General features: G+C 37.7%; 1 protein-coding gene across 4 annotated transcripts in view; it reads left to right on the plus strand.

Annotated features, from left to right (window-relative positions):
- Positions 1–2,155: 2,155 nt before the first annotated feature.
- The window catches only part of vps13d (vacuolar protein sorting 13 homolog D), a 43,742-nt gene continuing 19,583 nt past the window's right edge, over positions 2,156–26,314 (plus strand). The window contains exons 1-41 of one of the 4 annotated variants that reach the window (XM_079588941.1): positions 2,156–2,655; positions 3,816–4,008; positions 4,096–4,173; positions 7,041–7,231; positions 7,502–7,582; positions 7,689–7,805; positions 7,892–7,996; positions 8,084–8,254; positions 8,590–8,690; positions 8,851–9,019; positions 9,153–9,254; positions 9,472–9,658; positions 9,782–9,964; positions 10,057–10,187; positions 10,305–10,371; positions 10,467–10,646; positions 10,737–10,867; positions 10,954–11,086; positions 11,196–13,415; positions 13,528–13,679; positions 13,767–14,846; positions 15,162–15,252; positions 15,339–15,465; positions 15,591–15,771; positions 16,734–16,958; positions 17,896–18,046; positions 18,278–18,491; positions 18,609–18,780; positions 19,228–19,343; positions 19,432–19,644; positions 20,230–20,501; positions 21,395–21,528; positions 21,627–21,782; positions 21,861–22,050; positions 22,633–22,707; positions 22,805–23,002; positions 23,090–23,179; positions 24,211–24,351; positions 24,476–24,601; positions 25,620–25,694; positions 26,150–26,255. In XM_079588941.1, coding sequence (XP_079445067.1) covers positions 3,912–4,008; positions 4,096–4,173; positions 7,041–7,231; positions 7,502–7,582; positions 7,689–7,805; positions 7,892–7,996; positions 8,084–8,254; positions 8,590–8,690; positions 8,851–9,019; positions 9,153–9,254; positions 9,472–9,658; positions 9,782–9,964; positions 10,057–10,187; positions 10,305–10,371; positions 10,467–10,646; positions 10,737–10,867; positions 10,954–11,086; positions 11,196–13,415; positions 13,528–13,679; positions 13,767–14,846; positions 15,162–15,252; positions 15,339–15,465; positions 15,591–15,771; positions 16,734–16,958; positions 17,896–18,046; positions 18,278–18,491; positions 18,609–18,780; positions 19,228–19,343; positions 19,432–19,644; positions 20,230–20,501; positions 21,395–21,528; positions 21,627–21,782; positions 21,861–22,050; positions 22,633–22,707; positions 22,805–23,002; positions 23,090–23,179; positions 24,211–24,351; positions 24,476–24,601; positions 25,620–25,694; positions 26,150–26,255 — 8,729 coding nt within the window. In that variant the 5' untranslated portion in view covers positions 2,156–2,655; positions 3,816–3,911. The remainder of the gene's footprint in view (positions 2,656–3,815; positions 4,009–4,095; positions 4,174–7,040; positions 7,232–7,501; positions 7,583–7,688; positions 7,806–7,891; positions 7,997–8,083; positions 8,255–8,589; positions 8,691–8,850; positions 9,020–9,152; positions 9,255–9,471; positions 9,659–9,781; positions 9,965–10,056; positions 10,188–10,304; positions 10,372–10,466; positions 10,647–10,736; positions 10,868–10,953; positions 11,087–11,195; positions 13,416–13,527; positions 13,680–13,766; positions 14,847–15,161; positions 15,253–15,338; positions 15,466–15,590; positions 15,772–16,733; positions 16,959–17,895; positions 18,047–18,277; positions 18,492–18,608; positions 18,781–19,227; positions 19,344–19,431; positions 19,645–20,229; positions 20,502–21,394; positions 21,529–21,626; positions 21,783–21,860; positions 22,051–22,632; positions 22,708–22,804; positions 23,003–23,089; positions 23,180–24,210; positions 24,352–24,475; positions 24,602–25,619; positions 25,695–26,149; positions 26,256–26,314) is intronic. The other 3 variants (XM_079588942.1, XM_079588943.1, XM_079588944.1) reach the window with 3 other exon arrangements.

The following is a 26,314-nucleotide window of genomic DNA, read 5'->3' on the forward strand; positions in this document are numbered from 1 at the left end:
TGATGTAAGTTCTCTTGCAGGCCTACTTATTCCCTTAGGCACTCTTGCTCTCTTATTCTCTTTTTTGGCAAAGATTATCATACTCAGATCATACTCAAATCTCAAATCAATTTCAAATATTTATTCCTACTATGGAAGTACATGGGGTCCAACAACTGTCTGGTTGCCAACATTCTTCTAAATATCTTCTTTTGTGTTCAGCAGAAGAAAGACATTCATACAGGTTTGGAACAACATGAGGGTGAGTAAATGATGACAGAATTTTCATTTTCAAGTGAATTATTCCTTTAAGGCCTGTTCACACCGAGTATGATAACTATAACGCTAATGATAAACTAATAGTTCATTGTTAAATCGTTCTAAATATAAAATATGGTGTGGACGCTAATATTTTTTATAGTTATCTAGTTATAGTTCCTGGTGTGAATGAGCCTTTAGGCTATGCATTTGTTTACTTAAGTTTTCTCTCATTTGTTTCATTCAACATTGTACTTAATTATTAAAAGTTTTATTATCATCTTCAACAATCCACTCTTGTAATTCTTTTTATTCCTTATTGAAAATAAAAATGTATTTCATCCTCACTTCTTCGTCTGACTGGATCTCACTCACTGCATCATAAAATATCAGTATTTGGGAAAAATTTATTTTGCATTTACTCAAAATGTATTATAAAATTAGAAATATACTTTCTTGCCTCTTCATGACCATTTTGTGTGTTTTAGTAATTGAACGTTTAAAGAAAATATATTTTCAGTCTAACAAACATATTCATGCAGTTTACAACATATATTTAGCATTTTTTTTTAAATATACTTTGGACAAATAAAAAAAAAGTGCCATATTTGTTTTGTGTAAACTACCATTTGATGTCCAATGCAAAATCTTGATTCTGAAGCAAAGCCATTGAGAACCACTGGTTTAGATTTTGATAAAAGTTAAAGTCAGATTAGGTTATACAGTCTATTCTGTAGAACATTACCTTCAAAAGAGACATTTATATATAGACACACTGTCAGAAAAAAAGGTACAAAAGCTGTCACTGGGACAGTACCTTTTATACCTTTAAGGTAGGCTACATATTATTACCTAAGTGTACATGAAAATAACAAAAGTGTACCGTATTGACCCCCAGTGACACCTTTTGTACCTTTTTTTCTGAGTGCATATGGTATCAAGAATCTCTGTAATGTATGATTATGTTGAGTAAGAATATGAGTGATGGAATATCTTCCAGTAACTTCAGAAGGGGAGGAGTGAGAGCACTGCCCCCACTCCACTGTCCAGATGTGGAGTTTTAAAGGGCTATGAGCTGAACAGATGGCCCTCTATTCTATTGTAGGCAGGCTGGGATTATGTGGTTGCACACGACCAGCCAGGGGGATGCAGAGCTCCACATGTGCTGGGATTATTGTTATTTTATGTGCTCGGCAGAAGAGTAGTGTATTTCATGATCTTCATCTCAAGATATATGGCAAACAGTCCTTATGTCTACTTGCCGCTGAAATGTATGGGGGGGGGACTACAACCTGGTGTGGCCGGAGATTACACTGGATAGGGTGTGCACGGATTACAACGCATTTTGTCAGATCTAATGAATTCATGGGATAGCTGTACTGAACTTCAGTAATTAGAGATGCATGAACATACTGCTTGGCAGCAGAGATCAAATGAGGCAGATTACAAAAATATGGGCCAATAAAATGATAATGCTTCATTAAATAAAATAACCATGTAAGGAAGACAAGTATACTGTAAATACAAATAATTTACTACATTGTAAAATTCGGCCATTCGGCCAACTTGTTGAAGTTGAATAGTCCTGTAAAAAACCATAGACAGTATGTAAAAAACATCTTCACGTGCAACTCTGCCGCCCTCATATGTGGAAAACATGAACTGCATTAATAGAAACTCATGTTACTACACACATAATATTCGATTCAAATATCTGATATCGCCTGGCGTTTTACTATTATATAGAATTTCTCAAGAGCCCATATTTGTGCCTTTGCAGATAAATAGCCCAGCCCCAGCGCCGGTAATAATGTATTATAATTTCGACCTCCAAACGCTAGATGTCACATGACATGACATGTCATTTCTCCTCAATGACGTAAAAATCGCTTTGTTTTGGCACGTGACCGGAAGTGTCGCGGGTTTCAGGAAGCGTTTCATGAATTCAGTTTGACATGTTGGAAGTTGAGAGATGAGCGCAGAGGACCCACAACAAATGGTGATTACAGATCAGGGTGAATTCCGCAAGATACTCGGACTAAAGCAGAACTAAACTACGGGCTGTGACCGGTCACTCTGACCAGGTGTTGGTCATGTTTTAAAGTTGTCTTGCAGTGCTAAAGGACGAGCGCTCATGCTAACGCTGCCCGTGTCACTGGCGTTGAGTCACAGAGAGCTGTGCTGTTTTGTTCGTCACATGCTGCAGTTTGTTTTCGTTTGTGGTTGTCAGCTGCGGCGTGTGATGTAAGGATCTTTAAAAATAAAGGAGATAATTTACTTTCTCTTTAGCCAGCAAGGACAGCTTCTCTTCCGAGGGAAGGACTCTGCTAGACTTGGATAGTGGAGGACTTACATTTATTTGGACTGAAATGATCATAGACAGCGGTTGACCGAGGAACAGGATGTTTCATAACAATGGTAAGTTATTAGTTCACCAAAATCATTTAATTCTGTTTTCTCCCCCCTCATGAGTTGTTAAGCAAAATGACTGCCTCGCTTTCACTTTCATTGCATGGAAAATTATGAACGTAACAAAATTATAACTGGCTATATAACGGCTATCAACCCCCATGGTTCTTGTTCACATCTCATGTACAAACTGTAGACATTGTCTAGCTTATAGTCTGAAAAATCACTCGCTGTTTATGTTGGTGTGTTCAGGACAGTGGTACTCAACCAGGGGACCGAGGCCCACTAGGGGGCCTCAGCAAACTTGCAAGATGATCAAGTGATGATCAAATCAGACAAAACAAGCATTGGGGTCATAATTGAGATTCTCGGCGGGTCAAAAGTGACTGAACAAAATAAGCATTGATTTCATAGTAATTAAATAAATACAGTATATTTTTTTGTTTTCAATGCAAGTTTAATTTATATTTTAACACCGTTTACTTTTCCATGATTCTAGACAATATTCACCTGTAAAGTATGCTGCTTTTATGTCTACATAAAATACAAATATTAGATAACATATTTTATATTATTTTTTAATTTATACGGTTTAAGTAAATAAAATAGAAAAGGTAGTTAAATGCACGCAAGGCAGATTGGTGCTAACTGGTGGGAGAAATAAAGAAAATGTATGTAACATCATAGTGTAACCACTAAATGCCTATATAGACCTATAGATAAATACATTAAGCTGTGGATTTCCTAGTTGCTTATACGATTATTTCCAGACATAATTACTCACTTTTATTAGGTTTTGGGATATATGTTTAGACCGTATTAAAGACTTCTTCATTGTGGCTGATTTGTTGATAGATCCCCTTAAAATTGCTCTTTATTTTCATATTTTTTGTATCACCCATTATTTCCTATCTTGCTCAATTATGACCGTGAAGATCACAAGTGTGACTATTTAAAAAAACAAAAAAACATTTAGCCTTTTTTAATCATTGTGTGTGTGTGTGTGTGTGTGTGTGTGTATAGCCTATAGCAAATGCCACAATAATGGGGCCTCTCACTTTTGCTGTGTAAAATAATGTGAGGCCTTTGATTCAAAAAGGGTTTAGGAAAAACTGCTTCACATTTGTTGTGAGATCAGATGTTAAGTTTGTGTTTCTTTGACTCCTCAGACTTCAGATGACTGGAGTGAATGCTAACTGTGAAGTTCATTGCCTGCTAGGATTTACCTTAACTGACTAATCCCAGGGCACTCTTCCCTTCCTATAATGTTGGAGGGACTTGTTGCCTGGGTGCTCAACACATATCTGGGCAAATATGTGACCAACCTTAACACTGACCAGCTCTCCATTGCTCTTCTCAAAGGTATTTGAATTTGTTTAGATTTGTAATCAGAGTTGACTGTCTGTGTTGTGTATCATTTTGTGAAGTATGCATTTTGTAATGATCCAGGGGCAGTGGAGCTGGAGAACCTCCCACTAAGAAAAGATGCTCTCCGAGAATTCGATCTGCCCTTTGAGGTCAAAGCAGGTGAGTGTTATTCCAGCATTTGGACTTTAATGTTAACAGTTAAAGGTTCAATAACTCATTTGTTTGTTTTGCATCTGGCTGATACGATAACAGCCCTGGACTTTATACTACACCTCTTGGTGTGCTCTTATGGAAATACCCTTTTGATTCATTTATCAATCAACAAAATAATAGGGACAAAAATAATCAGTTATTCAAAAATAAACTAAATAATCTGATACTAGGGATGTCTTTCAAGATTAAGTCCTAAATAGTAGTATTCTGCTGGTCATGTAATCTCAGCATAGCTGCTGCTGTGGGATGGACTAACTGAAATGTTGTGTTATTTTCATTTATAGTATAGTTGTCAAAAGTAATATGTTTCAGTGTAATACTTAGTTATTAATGCACATTTAAACCTAAATGAAACTCATTGGCTGTCTGCACAAACATCAAGCCTAATGTTAGGGCTGTAAACGATTAATCGCGATTAATTGCATCCAAAATAAAAGTTTGTGTTTACATAATATATTTGAGTGTATTGTGTATAATTATTTTGTATATATAAATACACACACACATGCATGTATATATTTGAGAAATATTTGCATTTATATACTGCACATATATTTTTATATAGTTTATATTATATATAAATTAGGGCTGTCAAAAGATTAATCGGGATTAATCGCATCCAAAATAAAAGTTTGTGTTTACATAATATATGTGTGTGTACTGTGAATAATTATTTATATATATAAAAACACACACAATCATGTATATATTTAAGAAAAAAAATATATATTTATATATAAAATATTTATATATAATATAAATTATATAAATGTATATACAGTATATAAATGCAAATATTTCTTAAATACATACATGAATGTGTGTGTATTTATACATAATAATTATACACAGTACACACACATATATTATGCAAACACAAACTTTTATTTTGGATGCGATTAATCATGATTAATCTTTTGACAGCCCTAATAAAAATCTAACTATTTTATATATAAATAACAAATTTTTCTTTAATATATACATGTGTGTGTATTTATATATACAAAATAATTATACACAACACACACACATATATTATGTAAACACAAACTTTTTTTTGGATGCGATTAATCGTTTACAGCCCTACCTAATGTCATTTATTCCATCTTCTGAAGGTTAGCTATTTGCGTCTTGTGATCTTAATTGTGGGAATTAAGGAAACCCTTTTACAGCAGTCTGTCAAAAAGGGATTATCTGGATATTCTTGTGCAGTGACATGATGGCACTTGCAAAAGTTTTGTGTCAGTAAGATTTTAATACTTTTATTCAGCAAGGATGCATTATATTGCTTAAAAGTGACAGCAGAGACATTTTTTTTATGTCACAAAAGATTTCTATTTTAAATAAATGCTGTTTTAATCAAAGAATCCTAAAAAAAACTGTATCATGGTTTCTTAAAAACATATTAAGCAGCACAGCTGTTTTTAACATTGGCAGTAAATGTACAGTAAATGGCAAATTCTCTCAACTAATGCTGTAAACTATAGCCTACAGGGAGTCAGTTGTTACTACATTACTATCAAATTGAAGGTTAAAATTAACTGATTTGTATACAATCACTGAAATGACACTTAAATAAGTTTTTACAATAATGAAGGTATAATACTAACTTTATAATTACATAATTATGTTTCTACTCCAATAATTTTTTTTTATATATATAAAACATTTTAATGGGGGCTGTCATAAAAACTTGACAGATTTAGGCTATCCAAACATACATTAAATATTGAAGAACAGTAAGAAAATGTATAGTGCATATAATTGATTGAGCGATTGCTTGAAATATGTTCAATTTAATTCAAATTTATTTGTATAGCGCTTTTCACAATACATATTGTTTCAAAGCAGCTTTACAGAGAACTTTTTTAGAAATGTACATTCAAAAATACAGTTAGTTATGTTACGGATTTTGGTAAGTTCTACTATGTTTTAACAAACCTTCTGATGTTCAATCATGTTTATTCTGCTGTAACTAGTAAAGCAGATAAGATGATCAGTTCACGTGTGCTTTGCTTCGCTTGATCTGAGGTGGCAACAGCAATCTGTCACGCCACATTAAATGGCAACAAAACGGTATTTATTGTTTGAGTTTCATAATAAAATGGGCAGAATTTGATATCTGAGTGGTATCTTTTTAATGATTGTAAAGGGAGCGCTCTTTGCATGCTATCAAAGATATATATATATAATCCATTGAATACAATTTTTTTTATGCTGCTAAGAGGACCGATGGCCAATTACATGGTGTAAAATTTCGGATTCACTCTCGATTTTGCAATTTACATAGTGATAACTAGCATAGGACAAAAATATGGCATGTCAAATATGCGCAATGTAAAAATGCAGACTAATAAATCAATAGAAAAATATTTCAATATACAGTATTTTTGATATTCCAAGTATTTGTAAAAGTAATGACTTGTAAATAATCTTAATGGTCTCACTGTACATTGCTATTCATTTTATGGTTGAGCTGTTGCTGACTAATACAATTAAAATGTATGAATCTGAAAAACGTTCAAGAACCCTGGAATAAAAGATCGTTTCTTGGGACTTAAGAATCGATATCTGGTCATAGAAATGAGAATTGATATTTTTTTACCCAGCCTTAATTTAAAAGTAAATACAAATAGAAAATGGTTATAATAAATCGTAATAATATTTCACAATATTACTGTTTTTAGCCTTGGTGAGCATCAGAGACTTCATTCAAAAATATTTAAAAAATCTTACCAATTCCAAACTTTTGAATGGTGATGTGGTGTGTATGTAAAATTGTATATGTAATTTATAAATATTATGTTTTTCAGGCGTCATTGGGAAGATCACTCTCCAGATCCCCTTTTATCGACCACACAGTGACCCATGGGTCATCTCCATGTCCCAGCTCAACCTGATTGTCGGCCCTGCCCCCCCACAGGAATATGATGAGGTGCGAGAAAGGGAAGTTGAGAAAGAGCAGAAGAAGCAGCTGCTCAAGGCGCTAGAGGACAAGTGGAAGGTACAGTCTGTTTGAAAATAGCAGCAGAAACACCTGTGGCTTGATTTATTTATAAATCTACTTCTATAAAATCACTTTTCAAAAAAAGTTGAACTTTTTACTAATAGAACTGACAGGCTCCAAGCATTCCCATTTGTAAAAAGATTTTAAAGATATATGTTTAATTTAGCCTGTCTCCTTTCCTTCTATTAATTTGTTTTATGCTATTATTGTCTTTTTTATTAAAAATATAAAAAAACAAAATTAGTAAGAATTTATATGTTTTACCAGAGTGAATGTGAGCAGAAGGGAGAATCTTATTGGTACTCTGCCACAGCATCTGTTGTGACTCGAATCGTTGAGAATATTGAGGTAAATTTCACTATTATTTTGTTTACTTCTTTACTTGCACTCTGTTGCTGTTATAGTTTAATGTTAGAAATTCAATTTTGTTGTGCTATTTTCTGCATGTTATTAGTTGAAAATTCAAGGTGTCCACTTACGTTTCGAAGATGATTTCTCCAACCCTGAGAAACCATATGCCTTTGGTGTTTGTATCAACAATGTTTCCGCACAAAATTGCTCCACAGAACCAGTGAGTTGTCCACATTATTTGATATTTTCATGAAGTGGCTTTATCTTTACATATTGGAACATGAAAGGTAAACTCTTCACATACAGGCACAGAAGCTTATTCGGCAGAAGAACCTGGAAATCAGTGAATTCAGTGTGTACTGGGACACAGAGTGCACCATACTTGGAGATCTTCCCTCAACAGAAGTACAGGTAGATTTGTGATAATGTCAGGACACTCAATAGCAAAATGGCTAGAGCTTCTTGTAAACTCTTTTTTTAAACAATTGTCTGTTACAGGAGCTGATGAGTAAATGTATGCAGAACCATGAGCATCAGTATATATTTGAGCCAGTATGTGCCTCTGTGCTGTTGAGGAGAAATGCCTCTAAAGAACCACTACGATCTCGTAATACACCTCGCATTGAGGGCCAAGTGCAGTTGGAACCCCTCTCACTACGTCTGTCACAGGTAACATTTCTCAAGATTTTTAAATCTTCCAAATCTCTTGGACCTTTCCTTTTAGAGTGTTTTTTTCTCAGCTTATTGAAGCACTCTAAGCAATCCTGGGAGGTATAATGTGTATACTTGAAAACTTTTTGTGGTTTCATTTATTAGTGCAATGTTCACTTAAAGTTTCAACACCAAAAGTGCTTGCCCCTTCTGAATAACTTTAACTGAACTGGGTTTGGTGAATATAAAATGTACCATATGTGAAACCACCCTTTGTTGACTTTTACAGTTTAGTTTTTTTTTTTTTTTTCATGTAAACTAACAATATGATTTGAATTCACATCTGATTACAGGTTCAGTATCAACAGATCATGGCATTCCTCAAAGAACTGGAGCGGCGAGAAAGGGAGGTTCTTTTTCGAAAGTGGAGACCTAAGCTTCACATTTCTGGAAAGTAATGAGATTTATTTTTTCTATGCCTATAAAAAACAAGCAAAAATATGTTTTGATATAAGATTTGAATCCTCTAAATAGGTAATGTTAAAATGTGATAAATCTTTTGTTTAACAATGGTATTATTTTTCTAGAATAATAACTCTTCTTTATTGTTGAAGCTGTCGGCAGTGGTGGATGTTTGCCATTAATGCCAACCTGCATGAGATCAGAGAGCAGCGCAGGCAGGGAAGCTGGAACTTTGCTCTGCACAGGGCGCGTGATGCCAAACTCTACACTAGCTTGTATGTCCAGAGGCTTAAGGGAGACACTTTGAGTCCACAGGAGGAGGTAAGATTATGGTCTTAGAGGGTAGAAGGGTATTCACTACAAAGTTAGATTGTCTCAAAGCTTCCTACCTTTGTGTTGCTCATGAGTTTGGGAAAAAAAGTATTCTTTTATAATTTGTCTCTCACATCAATAGAGTGAGTTGGAAAGGATTGAAGATGAACAGACACTGGAGGAGCTGCAGATTCTCCGGGAAACTGTTTATGTCTCCTTCCGCAAACATGAGGAAATCGCAGAGGCAAGCTGAGATTACTTACTTTAGTGCCCTAGTTGTGGGCAAAATGAACATGTTAAAGTGAAAAGTCCAGGGTCATACTGTGTTGCCTAATACTGAAAAAACTATATAATATATACCGGTAATATATATTTCAATAATTTTCACGGTCTAAACATTTGTTAAATCTAATCCCACTCTAAGTAATCTTATATTTAACTCATCCCTCATATCCATTTAGAGTCTACGAGAGCCCATAATAAACGAGACCCTAGCCACCTCTCCCTCAGACTCCATACCTAAAAGTGGGAGTTCGGGCATGATCCAGTATCTGCAGTCTTGGTTCCCAGGCTGGGGTGGCTGGTATGGGGGTACTGAAAGAGGGCCCGATGACCTTTTACCAGGCACTGCCCAGTGGGAAATTCTTGGTGAGTTTTCCAGTTATGCTTACCGGAAAAAGAGGTTTATTATAATTATTTAATATAATTTTATATAGAACATTTCGATTCTATTATGCACCGTGTATCAAGACACCTCTCTCCTCCAAACAGCTGAGACAGATGATCTCTTTGATCCTTTGGAGGATTCACAAACACTGAATACCTTTACAAGAAGGGATCATCTCTTTGCACGACTGGACTTTATCCTTGAGAAAGCAGCTGTCACCCTGTACCATCAAGATAAAATTAAACCTCTTTTGAGTGGGGGCGGGGTCATTCAACTGGAGTTTTCAGGTTTTTTATAAATATAATTCACTTTTTATTGAAATAAAGTCTCCTTGGATCAATTTTGAATGTTGATTTTGTTTTTTTATTTTGCTTTACAGGTGTGAAGATCGGTGTTGAGTCTCTTCCTCGCTCTGAGTCCTCTTTACTCACAGTGCAACTTGGTGGGCTGTTTCTCCGGGATCTCACAACCCAGGGCTCAATCTTTCCTTTCCTTGTTTCACCAAAACCGGTATGATTTTGCCCACAAGTTACTTGGTGCCCTAGAACTGTTATCTACATGTACTATAAATATCTGTGACAAAATGTAAATGTAATTATAGATTTCATATAACTTTTTTCATTTAAGGATAAGGTTGTTGTTGCTGTCAGTCAACCTTTTGGCCAGACTAATATCACAAAAATAGGCAATCTAGGTGAGTAATCTACATTTGCTGTATGAAAACAACTATGTACAAATAAATGTCAATGAAGACTGAATAAAAACTTCTTATTTTACCCTTTCTTTCAGGCTCTGTTGTAGAATCATCAGCACCTCCTGTCTTTGAGATGATTTATGAACGTAATCCAATAAGGAGCAAATTTGAGAGGAGACTGGAGGTCAATACCAGTCCTCTCAATATCATTTATAACCCTCAGGCTATCAAGAAAGTGGCTGAGTTTTTCTACAAAGGAAGGGTCCACACCTCGGGTGTGTATTGAGGATAAGCATCCCTCTTAAATTGGTTTAAATTGCTTTTGTGAAATATCAGTTTATTTTGGTTTACACTACATTTTCCAGGGTTTGGATATCAGTCTGAGTTAGAGCTGAGAGTGGCTGAAGCAGCCAGGAGGCAATACAACAAGCTGAAGATGCAAACCAAGGCAGAAATCAGACAAACCATTGATCAGCTGCTAGTCGGAGAGTTCATTGTAAGAGAAGACTTTATTTAATAACATTCAGTTACAGTTTCAGTTAGATATTTAGTTTTAATTATGTTGTGGGTTTTCTTTCACAGGAAAACAGTAAGCACTGGACTATGAAATTGGATATATCTGCCCCTCAAGTCATCTTCCCGGATGATTTTCAGTCTGAAGACCCCATGCTAGTTGTGGTAGACCTTGGCCGTATTCTTCTTACTAATTCCCAAGGTAACTGGTACTGGTCAAATCTAATTTTCTTCTGTAGCCTTTTCATGCATTCTGAATTTATTGCAGTTGATGGCCACTTGTGACAGTTTTATTTCTGCTCCCACAAAAGATCATAAAACAAACCATAAGACTTCTCAGACAGAAGGAGAGAGTGATGAAGAATTTCAGACACCATTAGCAACACCTCCTGGGACTCCACCTCCAGAGCAAGAGGTGGATGTCAAAGGTCAGGAGAGGCCCAATGATATCACCAGCCTTAAGTCACCAGAAGGTGCCCAAATTGTCAGCAGGAACCTGTATGAGAAGTACTCCTTATCTTTCAATGACCTCCAGATAATGGTTGGCCACTATAAAGACAACTGGAAGCATCTACAGGAGAGTGAAGTGGGCCCCACTCATGTGGTTGAGAAATTCAATGTCCTACTGCAGCTAGAGCAAAGACTGCGATACACATCAGACCCTCAGTTCCCAGGGGCTGTTCTCTCAGGAACACTACCAGACCTGAAAGTGCACATCAACCTGGAGAAGATGACTGCCCTGAAAAGCTGCTTGGCTAGACTGGGTAATTCAGGGGCAGATGAAGGTGACAAGAAGGGGGAGAATCTCAGATCCCCTGACCCTCTTACACTTCGTCATGAGAAGATCTTCCAAAGGGAAGATAGTGATTGGAAGCTTCAAGGTTCTGATAAAAGTCTTACTAAAAGTGTGATGACACTTGAGCAACATACTCGAGAGATGCTTGTGGAATCTAAACTACTTCTTGTGGAGTTTAATATCAATTACATGCAACTTGGCATTGAAAGTGGGGGACGGTATATTTCTGTCCTGAAAGTGTTTGGAACAAATGCACATTTCGTAAAGCGGCCTTATGATGCAATGGTTTCCCTCACAGTTCATGGGCTCTACCTTGTGGACACATTGCAGACGTATGGCTCAGACTTTGATCTTCTTGTTGCATCTCATAAACACCTAAGTTTTGATGTACCTACTGGAAGTCTTCGCGAAAGCCAGCCCACGTCACCTGTCTCACCAGAGAGTAAATCACCAGAACTGCCAGATCTTGCTTTTGACAGGGGATCTCCACGGGGCTCTCCTCTGAGAGACCAGGAGGCTCTCATTAAGTTGGAATACCAATTTGTCAGCTCAGACTGCCCCTCCATGAACTTGGACAGCTCTCTGCAGGTAACCTCCATGCAGGTCAACAACCTGGATATCATCCTTAACCCTGAAACTATAGTAGAGCTTCTGAAATTCCTTCAACAGTCTTTCCCCAAAGAAGAAAACTCCCCAACACAACAGCTAGCACCTCTGCCTAACGGAGAAGACAACGATGAGACCTATCAGTCCACTTATGTCCAGAATAAGGAGTTAACTGTTGAAATTCACAGGTTAAACTTGCTGCTTTTGCGAACTGTTACCACCGGGACTGTTCTGGGAGGTGAGAAGAAAGGCATGAAAATTGCAACGGCCAGTATAAATGGGACAAAAGTCAATGTTTCAATGGGAAGTCGATTGGATGTCAATGGCTCTCTAGGATGCATTCAGCTTGTAGACTTGACTCAGGAAGGTGGCAAAAGTCAGTTTGTGGTCAGTATTGGAAGTGTAGAAGACAGCTCCTCCACAGATGGTGTGGCATTCTTTCCCATTGCCGGCATGGTTCCCTCTGAAGCTTTGAGTTTCCGCTTTATGGAAAAGTCTCAGGGAGAATGTTCCCTTCAACTTCAGATGGCATCTTTACACTATAACCACTCAGCAAAGTTCCTGAAAGAGCTCAGTTTATCAGCAAATGAAGTGGAGGACAACTTCCGGTCTATGCTGAAGACTGCAGCTACAAAGGTCTCCACTGTATTGGCAACGAAAACAGCAGAGTACAGTGGTATGGTATCTCTCTTTGAGAACCCATACAGAAGATCTAGGAGGCAGAGTCAGTGTAACTCGACATTTGACCTTTTTGAGGAAGATGATTTCTGTGTCCCTGAAAAGGACCCAGGCTTGGATTCTTTTCTGGTCAAGCTGACTCTAGATGTCAGTATAGATTCCCCAGTTGTGTCTATTCCTAGAAAGCCTGGTCACCCTGAGCTGCTTGTTGGACATTTAGGGAGCATACGAATTCAAAATTTTATTACAGGGCAAGACTCAGAAGGGGAGAAACTGCAGGTTGAAGTGAAGAATATAAGACTCTATTCTGTCAACACAAACTTGGTTTTAAGGAAAGGAGCACGACTTAACTCCACTTCTGGACCCTCACCCTCTCATGGCGACAACATTAATCTGAATGAGCCCCAATTTACGCGGCATGACTTCTTTGAGCATTTGAGCCGAGGAAAAGGTCAGTTTTTAAGTTCTCAAAATGTAGGGAATTTTTAAAGTTTTTTTTATATTCATATTTGGTTAAGTTATTTCATGGCACATTTCAACATCTTGTCTTTTCCTCCTTTTAGCATTTCATATTTTAAAAGATGCCACCATCAAGCTCACTGTCGAGAAAGTCCCTGTTGATGAAAACTCACACTTTACCTTTTTGTCATGTGAAGAACCTTACCAGAGCACTGGGCTAATGAGAGTGGAAGGCAGATTTGTTAATGCTGTCCAGGTAAAGCACTATTAAAATGCATAGCATAATTTTATTTATTTATCATATATAAATTCTAGAATTTTAAGTTGTCATATTTTTTCTCAGGTGTGTCTCTGCAAGTCTGTGTATGAGCAGGTCCTTCAAACTCTCGATAATCTCTCCTTCATTGAAGATCAGCGAGTAACACCAAGTCAGCCCCCTACACCGCCACCTCCTACGCCCTCTTCCACTAAACCGCATCGCTTCCCTGATCTGCAAGGTGGGCTCTTTGCCCGTGACCCTCCTCATGTCGGCTTTCCTTACTCCTCATTGTCATCCTTTCCAGCAACACTTCCGCTGCAAAACGAGAGCCCCCCTCTCCAGCCTCCTTCTTTTACCGAAGTGAAGGCCATCTTTCGGGTCTCTGAGCTGGAAGTGCAGTTGAGCGGAGACCTGAGCCAAGGATCTCAAGGGTTGGTCAGTCTGCGCTTTCAAGACCTGGAGGGAGACTTCACCAAAGATCACCCCCATTCAGTCTCCATCCAACTAGCCCTTCACTCATTGTTAATGGAAGACCTGCTAGAGCCAAACCCTGAATCAAAGTACAAACACCTCATGGTATCCAGAGGGGCTCCAAAGCCCTCCACCTTCAGTCCAAAGGAATACCTGTCACAGTCGTGCCCAATAACGTCCAATGTTCCGTACCCAGAAATGTCACGCTCCCTTCCAGCACAATTTGAAGAAGCACAGAATGTTTTCCAGTTCTATCAGAGGCACCCCAGTACACCATCTGCATCCAGCCGAAAGAGCAAAAAGGCTGCAGAGTGCCCCAGCACCCCTCCTCCATCCCCATCCCGCCAAACTCCGTCTCCACACCCACGGCCAGACTTTGATGACTCTTTGGTACATATAAACGTGCTAATGGTTGATAGGCGGCACCCTGAGTTTAAAACGCGGTATGGCAGCATTGGCCGTAGTGTGGACGTGGACTTCAACTGCCTTGATATTCTCATCACGCTGCAAACTTGGGTCATGATTCTAGACTTCTTTGGCATCGGCTCTACTGCTAATAACCATGCTGTGAAAGTGCCTACCACCACACCTCAGCCAATACCTGAACACTCAGTGGAAAATAGTGACCTCAGCGATCTTGTAGATTTGTATCCAGAGATTGAGGAAAGGGTCAATACAAAGCTAGATTTAAAGGTACAGTAGAATAATGCAAGAAATTATAATAATTATATAAATTAATAAATGTTTTAAAAAATACATTTATAAAACAAAATATATTTTCCTACATTAAAACAATTATGGGCAGTATAGAGTGAATTAGTGCCCGCCCAGTTTTTCAGTGATGTTGGTCCCGGAAGTATTTTTTCCATTCACAACCGCTGAAAGATTTATACGCTTTTGTTAAAAAGTTTCCTTATGGAGAAAATGAATGGAGTTTTTAATTACGGAACTTGACTATTGCACTCTACTGTATAATCTTTAAAAATGACTTGTGTATTTCCTTCACAGGTTCACGCGTTATCACTGGTTCTGAGGAAGAAGACCAATGAGCTTGCTAAAGCTAGTGTCTCTAAACTGTTTACACATATGGAAATGATTGGTGTGTAGAAGTATGATGACGTTTGTTAAAATCTGAAAAAAGGATTTTTCAGAAAATGACATTTGCTAAATTTATGTCACTTTCAGATGGAGATCTAGCATTGCAAGGAAGTCTGGGAACTTTGTCACTGAGTGATTTGACACCCCACGGGGATCTATACAGAGAGCGTTTCACAACGCGCGGTGGAGAGGCCCTTGTCTACAACATACACAAGTATTTTCTCACATTTATATAATTTAATTAATGCATATTGAACCAGGGTTACGCAAGTAACCTAATGTTACACATTTTCACATTTTGTGTGTCTGATTTAGTTTTGACATTGCCTCTATCTCCAGGTATGGAGAACCTGACCCCTTATTGCAACGAGAATATGATATGAGGGTATCTCTTCAGATGGCCTCAGTACAGTATGTCCATACCCAGCGCTTCCAGGCTGAGGTGGTGGCCTTTATCCAACACTTCACACAGCTACAGGATGTCCTGGGCAGGCAGAGAGCTGCCGTTGAGGGTCAGGCAGTAAGTGGACCACTTTAATTCTGTTTGTTTAGTGGTAACCTTTAGACAGAATAAGTTGAAATGTTGAGATAGCACCCTTAAATATTTATTTTTCCCTTCTTCATGTGTGCTTCTGTACAACCTAGTGTAAATGATGCATACATGCCTGGGAAAACAGATCAGCCAGTGCTGCTCAAATAACCGCTTGCCATTTGAGTGATCAGCTGGCTGCCCTCAATCCTTCCCTACAGAGACAAGATAGAGTTAAACAAGGAGTTGTCAACACCCATTTCTTTCAAACTGGAGTCACTGGTGATGAGGCTGGACACTGAGCTGTCTGTCCTTTCTTAATCCCTTCTTACATAACATTGGCTAGAGATCAGCAGTTACCCATTAGGACACTATCCTGTCTTGCTCGCATTCTTTTTTCCTTTACACTTTGCATTAACAAAAGCACCAATATTTGCATCTGTATATAACATGTTGTAATACCCAGATCTATATTCAATGAGGTTTCACAGGTTTCGGTGCAAATCTGGGTTTGTTAGATAACATAGTATGTTATCATGCAATCTTATTCAAGCTGAACAAAATCTGGATTTTTATTATATGTTATTATTATTATTATTATTTTTTTACCAGTTAGTGCTGTGCTAAGATGTTATCTTGCAAATTTATCTTATCTTGTTTCATTTGACCATTTTAGCTTTGACAATATAATGTCATATGCAATTAAAAATAACATGGCTGTCACCTTGCTAAGCATTTGTGTGTTGGTAATATAAAGTGATATTTCATTTCAAAGACATTAATTATCATATTTAATGATTGATTACACTCGATTCTGTTTTGTGGCTAAACCGAATCTAGATGTGAACTGCTATTTATTATATAAAACAAAAATGAAATGGACTTGATGAACACAAAAGTCATTCTAGTGACCTTTGTAGGGGATTGTTTAAAATTCACTTTCTACCCTACAGGTGCGTGATCGCCCGCAGCGAGCTGCTCGTGTGCTGCTGGACATTGAGGCAGGTGCCCCTGTCCTCTTGATCCCAGAGAGCTCCCACTCTAAACGCCTCATAGTGGCCAACCTAGGCCAACTCCGAGTGCGTAACTGTTTCCTGCCTGCTGGCTCTCATGGCACCTTCTCTCTTAGAGATAAGGTAGAGAAACTTACAATGGCACATACCTTTTTCCCCTCTCTGGTGAGTCCTACCATCCCCATATAGTGTACACTACATCGCCACTCTGCAGCTGTGGGATGCATTTAAGGAGCATTTTATTGTTTGCTGCAATCTGATAATGATTCAATTAAGGGAAAAGCAAGGGGGTGGGGATAGCAAATTGTATCTTTCAAACACGAATTGAGGAAAGTGCTTCATGGATGTAGTCCCATTCTTTATTGTGCATGGTTAAGGTCACAGTTTTCCAGTAACATTTTATTTATTTTGGTTTAATTTAACCCCTGTGTGGGAATATCAGACCTAAATTAACAGTTTATGAACATTAACAATCATCTTATCTATTTTTTTTGTTTGTTTGTTGAAGAATTTGATTTTGCATGCTAATTCATACAAGGATCCCTCACATTATAAGGTATCAGGGCATGCTAATCTGATGTGTGTTTCTTATTGGGTAATATGATGGTGTCCCTTCTCTATTTACTTTTTTCATGACCGATAAGAACAGTTTCACATTGAGTAAATTCCATTTTAGCATAGTCTGTAGGAAATACAATAATTCGAATACAGTTGTCACCCAAAAATGACATGTTTATTCATTCTTATGGCATTCTAAACCTATATACTGATATATTTTTGTAATTGAATGTCAAAGATCCATGTGAACATAAACTCATTTTATTATATTGGAATGACAAGAAAAAGTAAATAATGAATCATTTTTGTTGTGAATGAATTTGAATCATTTCTGGGTGAACTGGGTGGTATTTTGGCTGCAGTGCACACTGAACTAGGCTCAAAGTTTTGCCAGTATCTTTTCAATTTATATATTGTAAGAACATAACGTTGTTTTTCCTCTGTCTTCTTTCCAATTCAAATTTCTATACTGATTTTTTAAAGAACAAGTAATGTTTTGGATGCATATATGTGTGTTTTTCTAACACTGTAATCATTCCTGAAGGATCGAGTGAAAGATGCCCAGTCTGCCTCTGATACTGGAAAGGCTAGGGAAAAAAAGTCTTCAAGTTCCAGCACAGCTTCTGGATTTATCCTAGGCAAACCCCAGCCCAGCCTTGGATGCATCCCAGAAGCAGATGTGCCTTCAAGTCTAGGTCAGCACCCAGAATCTGGAATGCACTTATTGTGGGAAACTAATTTATAAATGTATAAATAGGGTGAAACTGATCTCAATGCAGGTGTTGTAATTCTGAAGTAATCCCTAACTTAAATGCTAAAAACATTTTTATCAGTAGACTTATTTTTCTGGACTCTGGTGTTTATATTTACCCAAACTTGTGTGATAATTGACTTTTTGATAATTGATAATTGACCTTTTATTACAGAAGATCATGTGTGTCTGCTGGACTGTATAGCTCTGGACCTTCAGGAGATGGACATATTTGCAGCAGAGCGGATGCCCTGTGAGCCATGGGACAGTGTTGGAAAGCATCTGGAAACAGACTTGGTCTTCCCATCCTACTCAGTGCGTAGAAGTGGAGAGAGCCTGCTAAAGGAGCGCTGCCGTCTAAAGCTGAAAGTTGAGCGCAACCTTGACAAGTCAGTCAATTGTCTTAAAAAAAAAGCCTAAGCTTTCCTGCCTTAATCGAAATACTCTCAGTTTAGGTTTCCTTGGTCTTTGTTATTAACATGCATTTCATTTTCTCATTGTCTCAGGGAACTAAGTCATACCGTCCCGGACATGTCCATCCACGGTAGCCTGTCTTCTGTACACTGCTCCCTGGACCTGGAGAGGTATCAGCTGATCCGCGGACTCTTGGATCACAATCTGGGCGAGCCTGTGGAAGAGTTCCTCAGACCTTACAATCTCCAAGACCCAAGCACCTATGTAAGCTTATTACAGCATCTTTCCTGTCTGTTAGTTTTTTGTTTCAATTTTGAACAGTTTTATGGTTTAAATTTATAACATGCAGTTGTTTATCATTTGACTTTTTGGCTTTTAGAACAATATGTGATATAAATACAAAATTACCACTATCAATAAGGGTTTCGAAACAGTGGAACAGTGATTAACAAGAACATTTTTAAATGGCCCATACTGTCAAAAATATTGCTGATCCCTGTTATAAATTACGGAGAATGGCTAATTTGTTTATAAATCAAATTAGGTAATTTCTTGATTCTTCCCCCTTTGCTTCCTGTCCGTCTTCTATAATAAAGGCAAAAGCCCCAAAATGCAATTATTAAAATAAAGATAAGAATTAGGGGGGAAAAGGAATTAATTTGCAGGCTTTGTAGGCCTGGACAGTGTATTAATGGAAGTGTCATCATGCAGACCGTGTTAAGTGGTGATGTGTACACATCCCTGTCTCTTCTGGTGGACATGAAGGACGTCAGTCTGGAATTACTAGACAACCCTAAATCCACAGGTCATAACCGCTCCTTGGCCAGGTATATCATTTGTTCAAAATTCTTTATTTCTTTTTTCTTTTTCTTTTTTTATAGATAAAAAGTATAATTACTCTTTCTCTCCCACTAGGTTTGACTTTATGAAATCTAAGCTCCTGTTTGAGAGTTTCTCTAATAGCTCCAAATCTGTGAACCTAGTGTCCCATTCACTCCTGGCCCATGACACTCGATTCACTGGGTGCAGTGGACCAACAGAAGGAAAACACAATGTGTTTGACTGCGTTCTGCAGCCATCCAGGACAGGCACCAACCGAGCCTCTCTGCAGCTGGAGCTACATTACAGGTCTGGGCCCACTACTAAAATTACATTTAAATGCATTCCATTGGTCAGCAGCTATCACCGTGTAGCCCAAGACTGGTTGCCCACTGAAGCTAAGCAGGGTCTGGATGGGAGACCCTGGGAAAACTAGGTTGCTGCTGGAAGAGGCGTTAGTGAAGGTGTTAGTCTGTGGGTCCTAACGCCCCAGTATAGTGATGGGAACACTATACTGTCAAAAAGCACCGTCCTTAGAATGAGACATTAAACCAAGGTCCTAACTTGTCCTTCAAAAAAAAAAAAAAAAAGTAGGGGTGTAACCTTTGCATCCTGGCCAAATGTGTCCAGTGGCCTCTGTCCATATATATATGATTGGCTTCATCACTCCGTCTCCTCTCCACCAGTAAGCTGGTGTGTGGTGGGCGTTCTGGCACAATATGGCTGCCGTCATATCATCCAGGTCGATGCTGCACATTGGTAGTGATTTAGGAGATTCCTCCCTTCCATATGTAAAGAGTTTTGTTTACCCAGAAAAGTGCTATATAAATGTAACAAATTATTATTATCAACTGAAGATAACTTTTTCTACTCCATATTCTCTCTGTCTCACAGATCTACGCGGGACTCCTCATGCTTCACTGTGGTTTTAAACAATCTGCGAGTTTTCCTCATTTTTGATTGGCTGCAGATGGTGAGGGACTTTTTGCAGATGCCTGTGGAAAAAGAAGCAGCGCCTACCCACCAGCGCTGGCCAAGTGGCAGCAGTGACCAAGGCAGCACAGCGGCTGTCATGCCCAAAACTGTTAAGAGTGGCGTGGTCACTAAGCGATCCACTGTGCCGGTCACTCAAGATAAATACCTGGAGGTCAAACTCAATGTGACAGGTAACATCTTAACAATATTGTGTTACTTTCTAAAGGCAGATTTAGGAATTACATTGGGACATTACAGACTGTTTGATGGCAAGGAAAAAAATGTATCCTCCAGATTTGCTTGTGAAGGACCTCCTTCCTAAAACATAAAAGCAGCTATATATTATCATGTTTACAAACACAAATTATTTAAAATAAAATAAATAAATAATAATGTATATACAGTATATACAGTACTGTTTAAAAGTTTGGGTTTGGTAAGATTATTTTAATGTTTTTTAAATAAGTATCTTATGCTCAGCTTCATTTATTTGCCTTTAAAAATATATTGTGATAATATAATATTATTACAATATTAAAATAATCCTGTGATTCAAAAATTAAAGTTAATAAATTCAATAATCCTGAATTTTCAGCATCATTACTCCAGTCTTCTGTGTCACATGATCCTTCACAAATCATTCTAATATGCTGATTTTCTGCTCAAAAAAACATTTGAATTATCAATGTTGAAAACGGATGTGCTGCTTAATATTTTTGTAGAAACCTTGATAAATTTATTTTTTTGGAATCCTTTGATAAATAGAAAGTTTAAGGACAGCAATTTACTTGAAATAGAAATATTTTGTAACATTATAAATGTATTTTCTGTCAATTTAATTCAACGTTGCTGAATAAAAGTAATAAACTACATTAAACAGTTTGTAGACAAACTTTGATGTTGGCTTGAAAAAAAGCCTAGCCAGAAAATTGTAAGTAGTTTTGATAGATAGATAGATAGATAGATAGATAGATAGATAGATAGATAGATAGATAGATAGATAGATAGATAGATAGATAGATAGATAGATAGATAGAAATATTACATAGAATGAAAGCTTAAATAAGTATATTTTTTCCTCCAGGGACAGAGTTTGTGGTCGTTGAAGATTCTTCATGTTTGGACACCAACGCTATCATTCTGAAAGGCACTACTGTGCTGACATACAAGCCTCGACTTCTGGACAGGCCTTTCTCTGGCAGCTTAGCAGGCATTGAGGTAATTTCCCTGGACATCTGTGATTTTACAATATCCATGACATAAAAGAAAGCGTTGTTTTGATTTGTTTTATTTTTTATTTTTTAATACCTGTTTAGGTATTCTCATGTCGGCTGGGCAGTGAGCAGGAAACAGCTTTGTCCATCATTGATCCTGTCAATGTGCAAATGGAGCTCTGTGGCAGCCCAACGTACCAGAGCAGTTCAGGGCTCCTAGATGCCTTCAACATAGCGGACTTTCCGCCTCTCTTGGAGGTCAGTACTGAGTTGAATTGAACCACAGGTCAGGATTGAACCATAAGTGCACAGTTCAAGATTTTGTTTCCCCCACAGATCCAGTTTCCTGCTCTAGACATCCGTCTTTCCTACAATGATGTGCAGCTTTTCCTTGCAATAGCTAAGTCCATTCCCACCACAGGATCCACCGGCCCTTCAGACACTGCCACAGAAGCTGAGAGTTCAGCATCCACTGCCAGTACAGACCCAAAGCACAGCTTCAGGCTCAAGACTGAGGCTTTACTGGGTTTGTTCACTAATTTAAAAATATGATATATTTATATTGTTTTTATTTCAATACTTTAAAATATTAAAATATTGTCATTAACTCACGTTCATGTCATTCCAAACCTATATTCCTTTTTTTTCTTGTTACCTTTTCCATTCAATTGCAGTGATTGTGAGTCTTTTAAGATTAAAAATGGAAACAACAGTTCTATACAAGTATTATAAAAGTGGTTATTTTGACACATGTGCTATATTCCAAGTCTTCTGAAGGCATATGATAGCCTTGTTGTGATCATGCACTAAAAACACTGACTTCCACAAATCGTTCAGACTGTTTTGGTCGTGTCATTGGTTTAAAACAATACAAAACAAAGTCAGAACACTGTTTCTCCCCATGTATTGAGCTCATCAGAGCACTACACTGTGACATTTCGAGCAGTAGATCTCTTCATAAGGAAGACGCCACATAGATTGTGCATGATTTCCATTGGTTTGAAATGACATGAAGGTGTGTTCATTTTTAGGTGAACTATTCCTTTAAGTAAATGTGACGTTTTTAGAAAAGAGCTTTGCTGAAGTTTCTACTAATATTTCATTGTAGAAGGTCAGCTTAAGCGGTTACAGGACCTTGGGTTCAGGAAGGAAGACTGCAGACGTGCACTCATTCACTGTAGAGGTACAGCAGTGCACTAGTCTACCAACATTGCAAAAGACACATGTGAATCCAAGAATGGTGTGTTGCATTGTCTATATTGGTGTACGTTGAATTATAGGTCAGTTGGACCAAGCTGCCACATGGCTGTGGGAGAATGCAGAGATCATGTCGAGCCGAAGCCGAGCTGACTCCGACTCCAGCAGCCACTCGGCTCATCCCCTATCTGGAGTGGAAGTGAAGGCCGAGAGCGTGTGTATCTGCTTCATCGATGACTGTCTGGACTGTGACGTCCCTCTGGCAGAGCTCACCTTCTCACGTGAGGATGACCGCATACTGTGATACTCCATATGTCACATATACTGTAGGCAGGCAATTCTGTAGCGGCTTTTCTCTTCCATCGCAGGTCTTTATGTTCTCCAGCGGATTGGGTCTATGCAGGAAGGCAAGGCTAGTTTCACTCTGTCTGGAGATTATTACAACAGAGAACTCTCAGGTGAGATCTCGGCATGCGTGTCACCCTGGATCTGGTACCTTCTCAAAATGTAGCTTATTCTTTCTACAGTTCAAATAACATTTATCTTACTGGTTTGGAGTCATTTTGAAGTATTGGATTTGAGTTCAAAAGTCTGAGACCACATTGGAAATCTAATTTATGCCTGCACTGTATGCACTTAAAATTTTGGCTATAATACTGAGAAGGCCAGTAACTGATTAATGAATGAAAAATTAATATTCATTTTGAGATTTGCTAAAAAAAGTATGTTAAAACAGTGTTATTAAATTACTACCGGTACTCTTTTCAAATATTAACTTTAAATGAGTGTTAGATTACGATAAAGGCAATTTACATGTAAAAACTGGACAAATGAGCATAAACAATTTACGGTTGCTATTGATAACTAAAATGAAACCTATTGAAAATAAATATCTCTAATAAAAATAAGGCTAAAATAAAATATACATATTAGATAAAAAAACATAATAAATAAAGTACTAAAATGACTAAGACTAAGAAATAAAGACAAATTAAAGTTTACTTTAAAAATAAATCAAAGTAGCAATCATTTAATACAACAAAACTAATAATAAACAGAGCAATTCCAATAGGGTCCTCACACCATTGTGCTAAAATCGGTGCTCGGCCCTAAAAATGTCATAAGCACATAACAAAATAACTAAAACTTAAACTAAAATTAAAATTGCAAATATAAATGCTATAGTAGTATACAAACAGTACTAAAATAACACTGGCACAATTAAATATACAATATTGACATATATAACTGTTTTCATAATAAATATGAGGATTCTGCAGTTTCTAGGCCATTATTAAATGAAGGATTTTTTTGATGTTGACCATTTTACGTTTGTTGTGCCAAATGACTGATTTCCGAGGAAAAAACATTTTCAGGCATTGAGTTCAGGCATTGAGTTGTGAAGTAATTGTGAACGGAGTGTAAACCCTACACTATGTATTTCTGTGTACATTCATAAGCACACACACTTGTGTCTGCCGGTCTACAGGCTGGGAGCCATTCATCGAGCCTTGGCCGTGTTTCCTGGATTGGCAGCGACAGGCGGCAGGCCGGCTCCATCCTCCTCGGCTGAAGATGGGAGTACGAGCCAAGCAGAGGCTGGATGTCAACATCACCTCTGTCTTACTGGGTACATAGTCTGGGTCAAACACACTCATAGGCCTCCATGCTTTTCTCTAACTGTTTGCTTCCATATTTATAAGTGGTATGTTAATATTGACACCCTGCTGCGGGCCTGTCGTCCTGACTCACAGAGCAGTACAGCACCACCAAGTCTTCGTGGTTGGCAGATTACTGCAAGGAAGACGAGCAGTCGCCACAGCCCTCCACCACTCTGTCTTGGATGGGGTCATCAGTGGACCCCCCTTCCTTTGGCCAGAGTGAGTATTAGCCGTCTGCTTAACCTGTACTCTCGTCCAGCTCCTAAAAAAGATGAACTGCTCTGGAGTTACGTACCTGTCTAATAAATCTTATACTTCATTTTTTAAAGCTGAAGTGTGTAATTTAGGCACCACTAGTGTCACCAAATATAGATTACCGGTACTGTTCAAAAGTGTGTTTTTGAGAGAAGTCTCTTATACTCACCACACATGCATTTAATTTGATAACTAATACAGTAAAAACAGTAATATGTGAAATATTACAATTTAAAATAAATGTTTTCTATTTTAGTATATTTTAAAGTGTAATGTATTTTAAAGTTTTATTTATTCCTTTCTTATCAACCTATATTATATAATATAATAATTTTGTGATGAATAGAAAAAAAACAGCATTCATTTGTAATATAAATCTTTTACTGACATTAATTGCACTGTCACTTCTGATTAATTTAATGTATCCTTTTAGATAAAAAAAAAAAAAGTTTAATTTTTTTTTTTTTTCCAATCCTACTGACCTCACACTTTTGTAGGCTAAATTTAACAAATACAGATTTTTAATCAGGGTTTCCAAAGACTCTCCATGTCCGGAAGTGAAAAAACGTGAGAAATCAAACTACAAATCATTTGCTTATAGTTCTTGTTTCTGCATTTTAAGCTTGGATAGAACAAATCTAGGATGACAGGATAGTCTTTTAACATCTTTACAATCACACACTTCAGCTTTGTGAATGTTGAATGGTTTGAAAATTAATCCTTCAAATACATGTATTGTAAAATACACAATTCACAGAGTTTAAACCCAGAAAACCACAACAAATTTAAATGTAAATCTAAATATCTTGCTGAATTAGTGACTAACAATTAGTTCTATCTGTATTTTTAGAGAAGATCGCAACATATACTACCATGATGTGTGCAACTCATTCTAGCCTTCTCTTTGACCATATGCGTCTCCGCTCCTCTTCCTACAGCCTCCTAGCATGTCTCTCTCTTCTCCTTTTCTCTCTGCTGTCAGGTCTACCTCTTGCCTACCTTAGAACTAGAAGCTCTACCAGCTTGACTTGTCTCGAGCAGCAGATTCATGCCCGAGGTACAGTTCATAGACGCGTAGCCAACTTTAGAGAAGTCAGAAGGCCGTCGTGTTTGGCATCGTAGAGCTTAGGATACCATCGTTCTCTGGGCTTTTTTTTTCTAACCCTAACTCATGATTTACCCCTGATTTACCCCTGACCCTAACCCATTACCATGTATGCATATTAAATATGTTTTGTGTGAAAAGGTTTATGATACCATATTTTTCTTTAAATTATGCTGTTTATGAGTTTATGAATGTGTTGTGAAATTGTTACTGAATTTTCATTTATAGTCTTTCTTTTCTGTGGCATCTCCGTTAATGTATGATTTGGGCCATACTTTAGGGAGGAACATTTCTAGCTCATTTTCCACCAAAATATTTTTTTGGTGCACAATACCTGATATAGCTGGCTTTGTTCACAATCTTGAGGGAGACCTGTGGCTGATTTTTATATTCATGCCATGTTTCAGCGGATATGAAGCTCTCCAAGAGGAGGCAGCCGTTTGTGCCCTATGCATTACGCAACCATACTGGCTGCACTATGTGGTTTGCTACTCTTACTACCACACCAACCAGGTCAGAAGAGCTCACACTACAGTATTTAACTACATTTTATATTTTGTGAAAATACATGG

Source organism: Phoxinus phoxinus (genome assembly GCF_949152265.1).
Source record: "Phoxinus phoxinus genome assembly, chromosome: 18".
In the NCBI taxonomy this organism is placed as follows: Eukaryota; Metazoa; Chordata; class Actinopteri; order Cypriniformes; family Leuciscidae; genus Phoxinus; species Phoxinus phoxinus.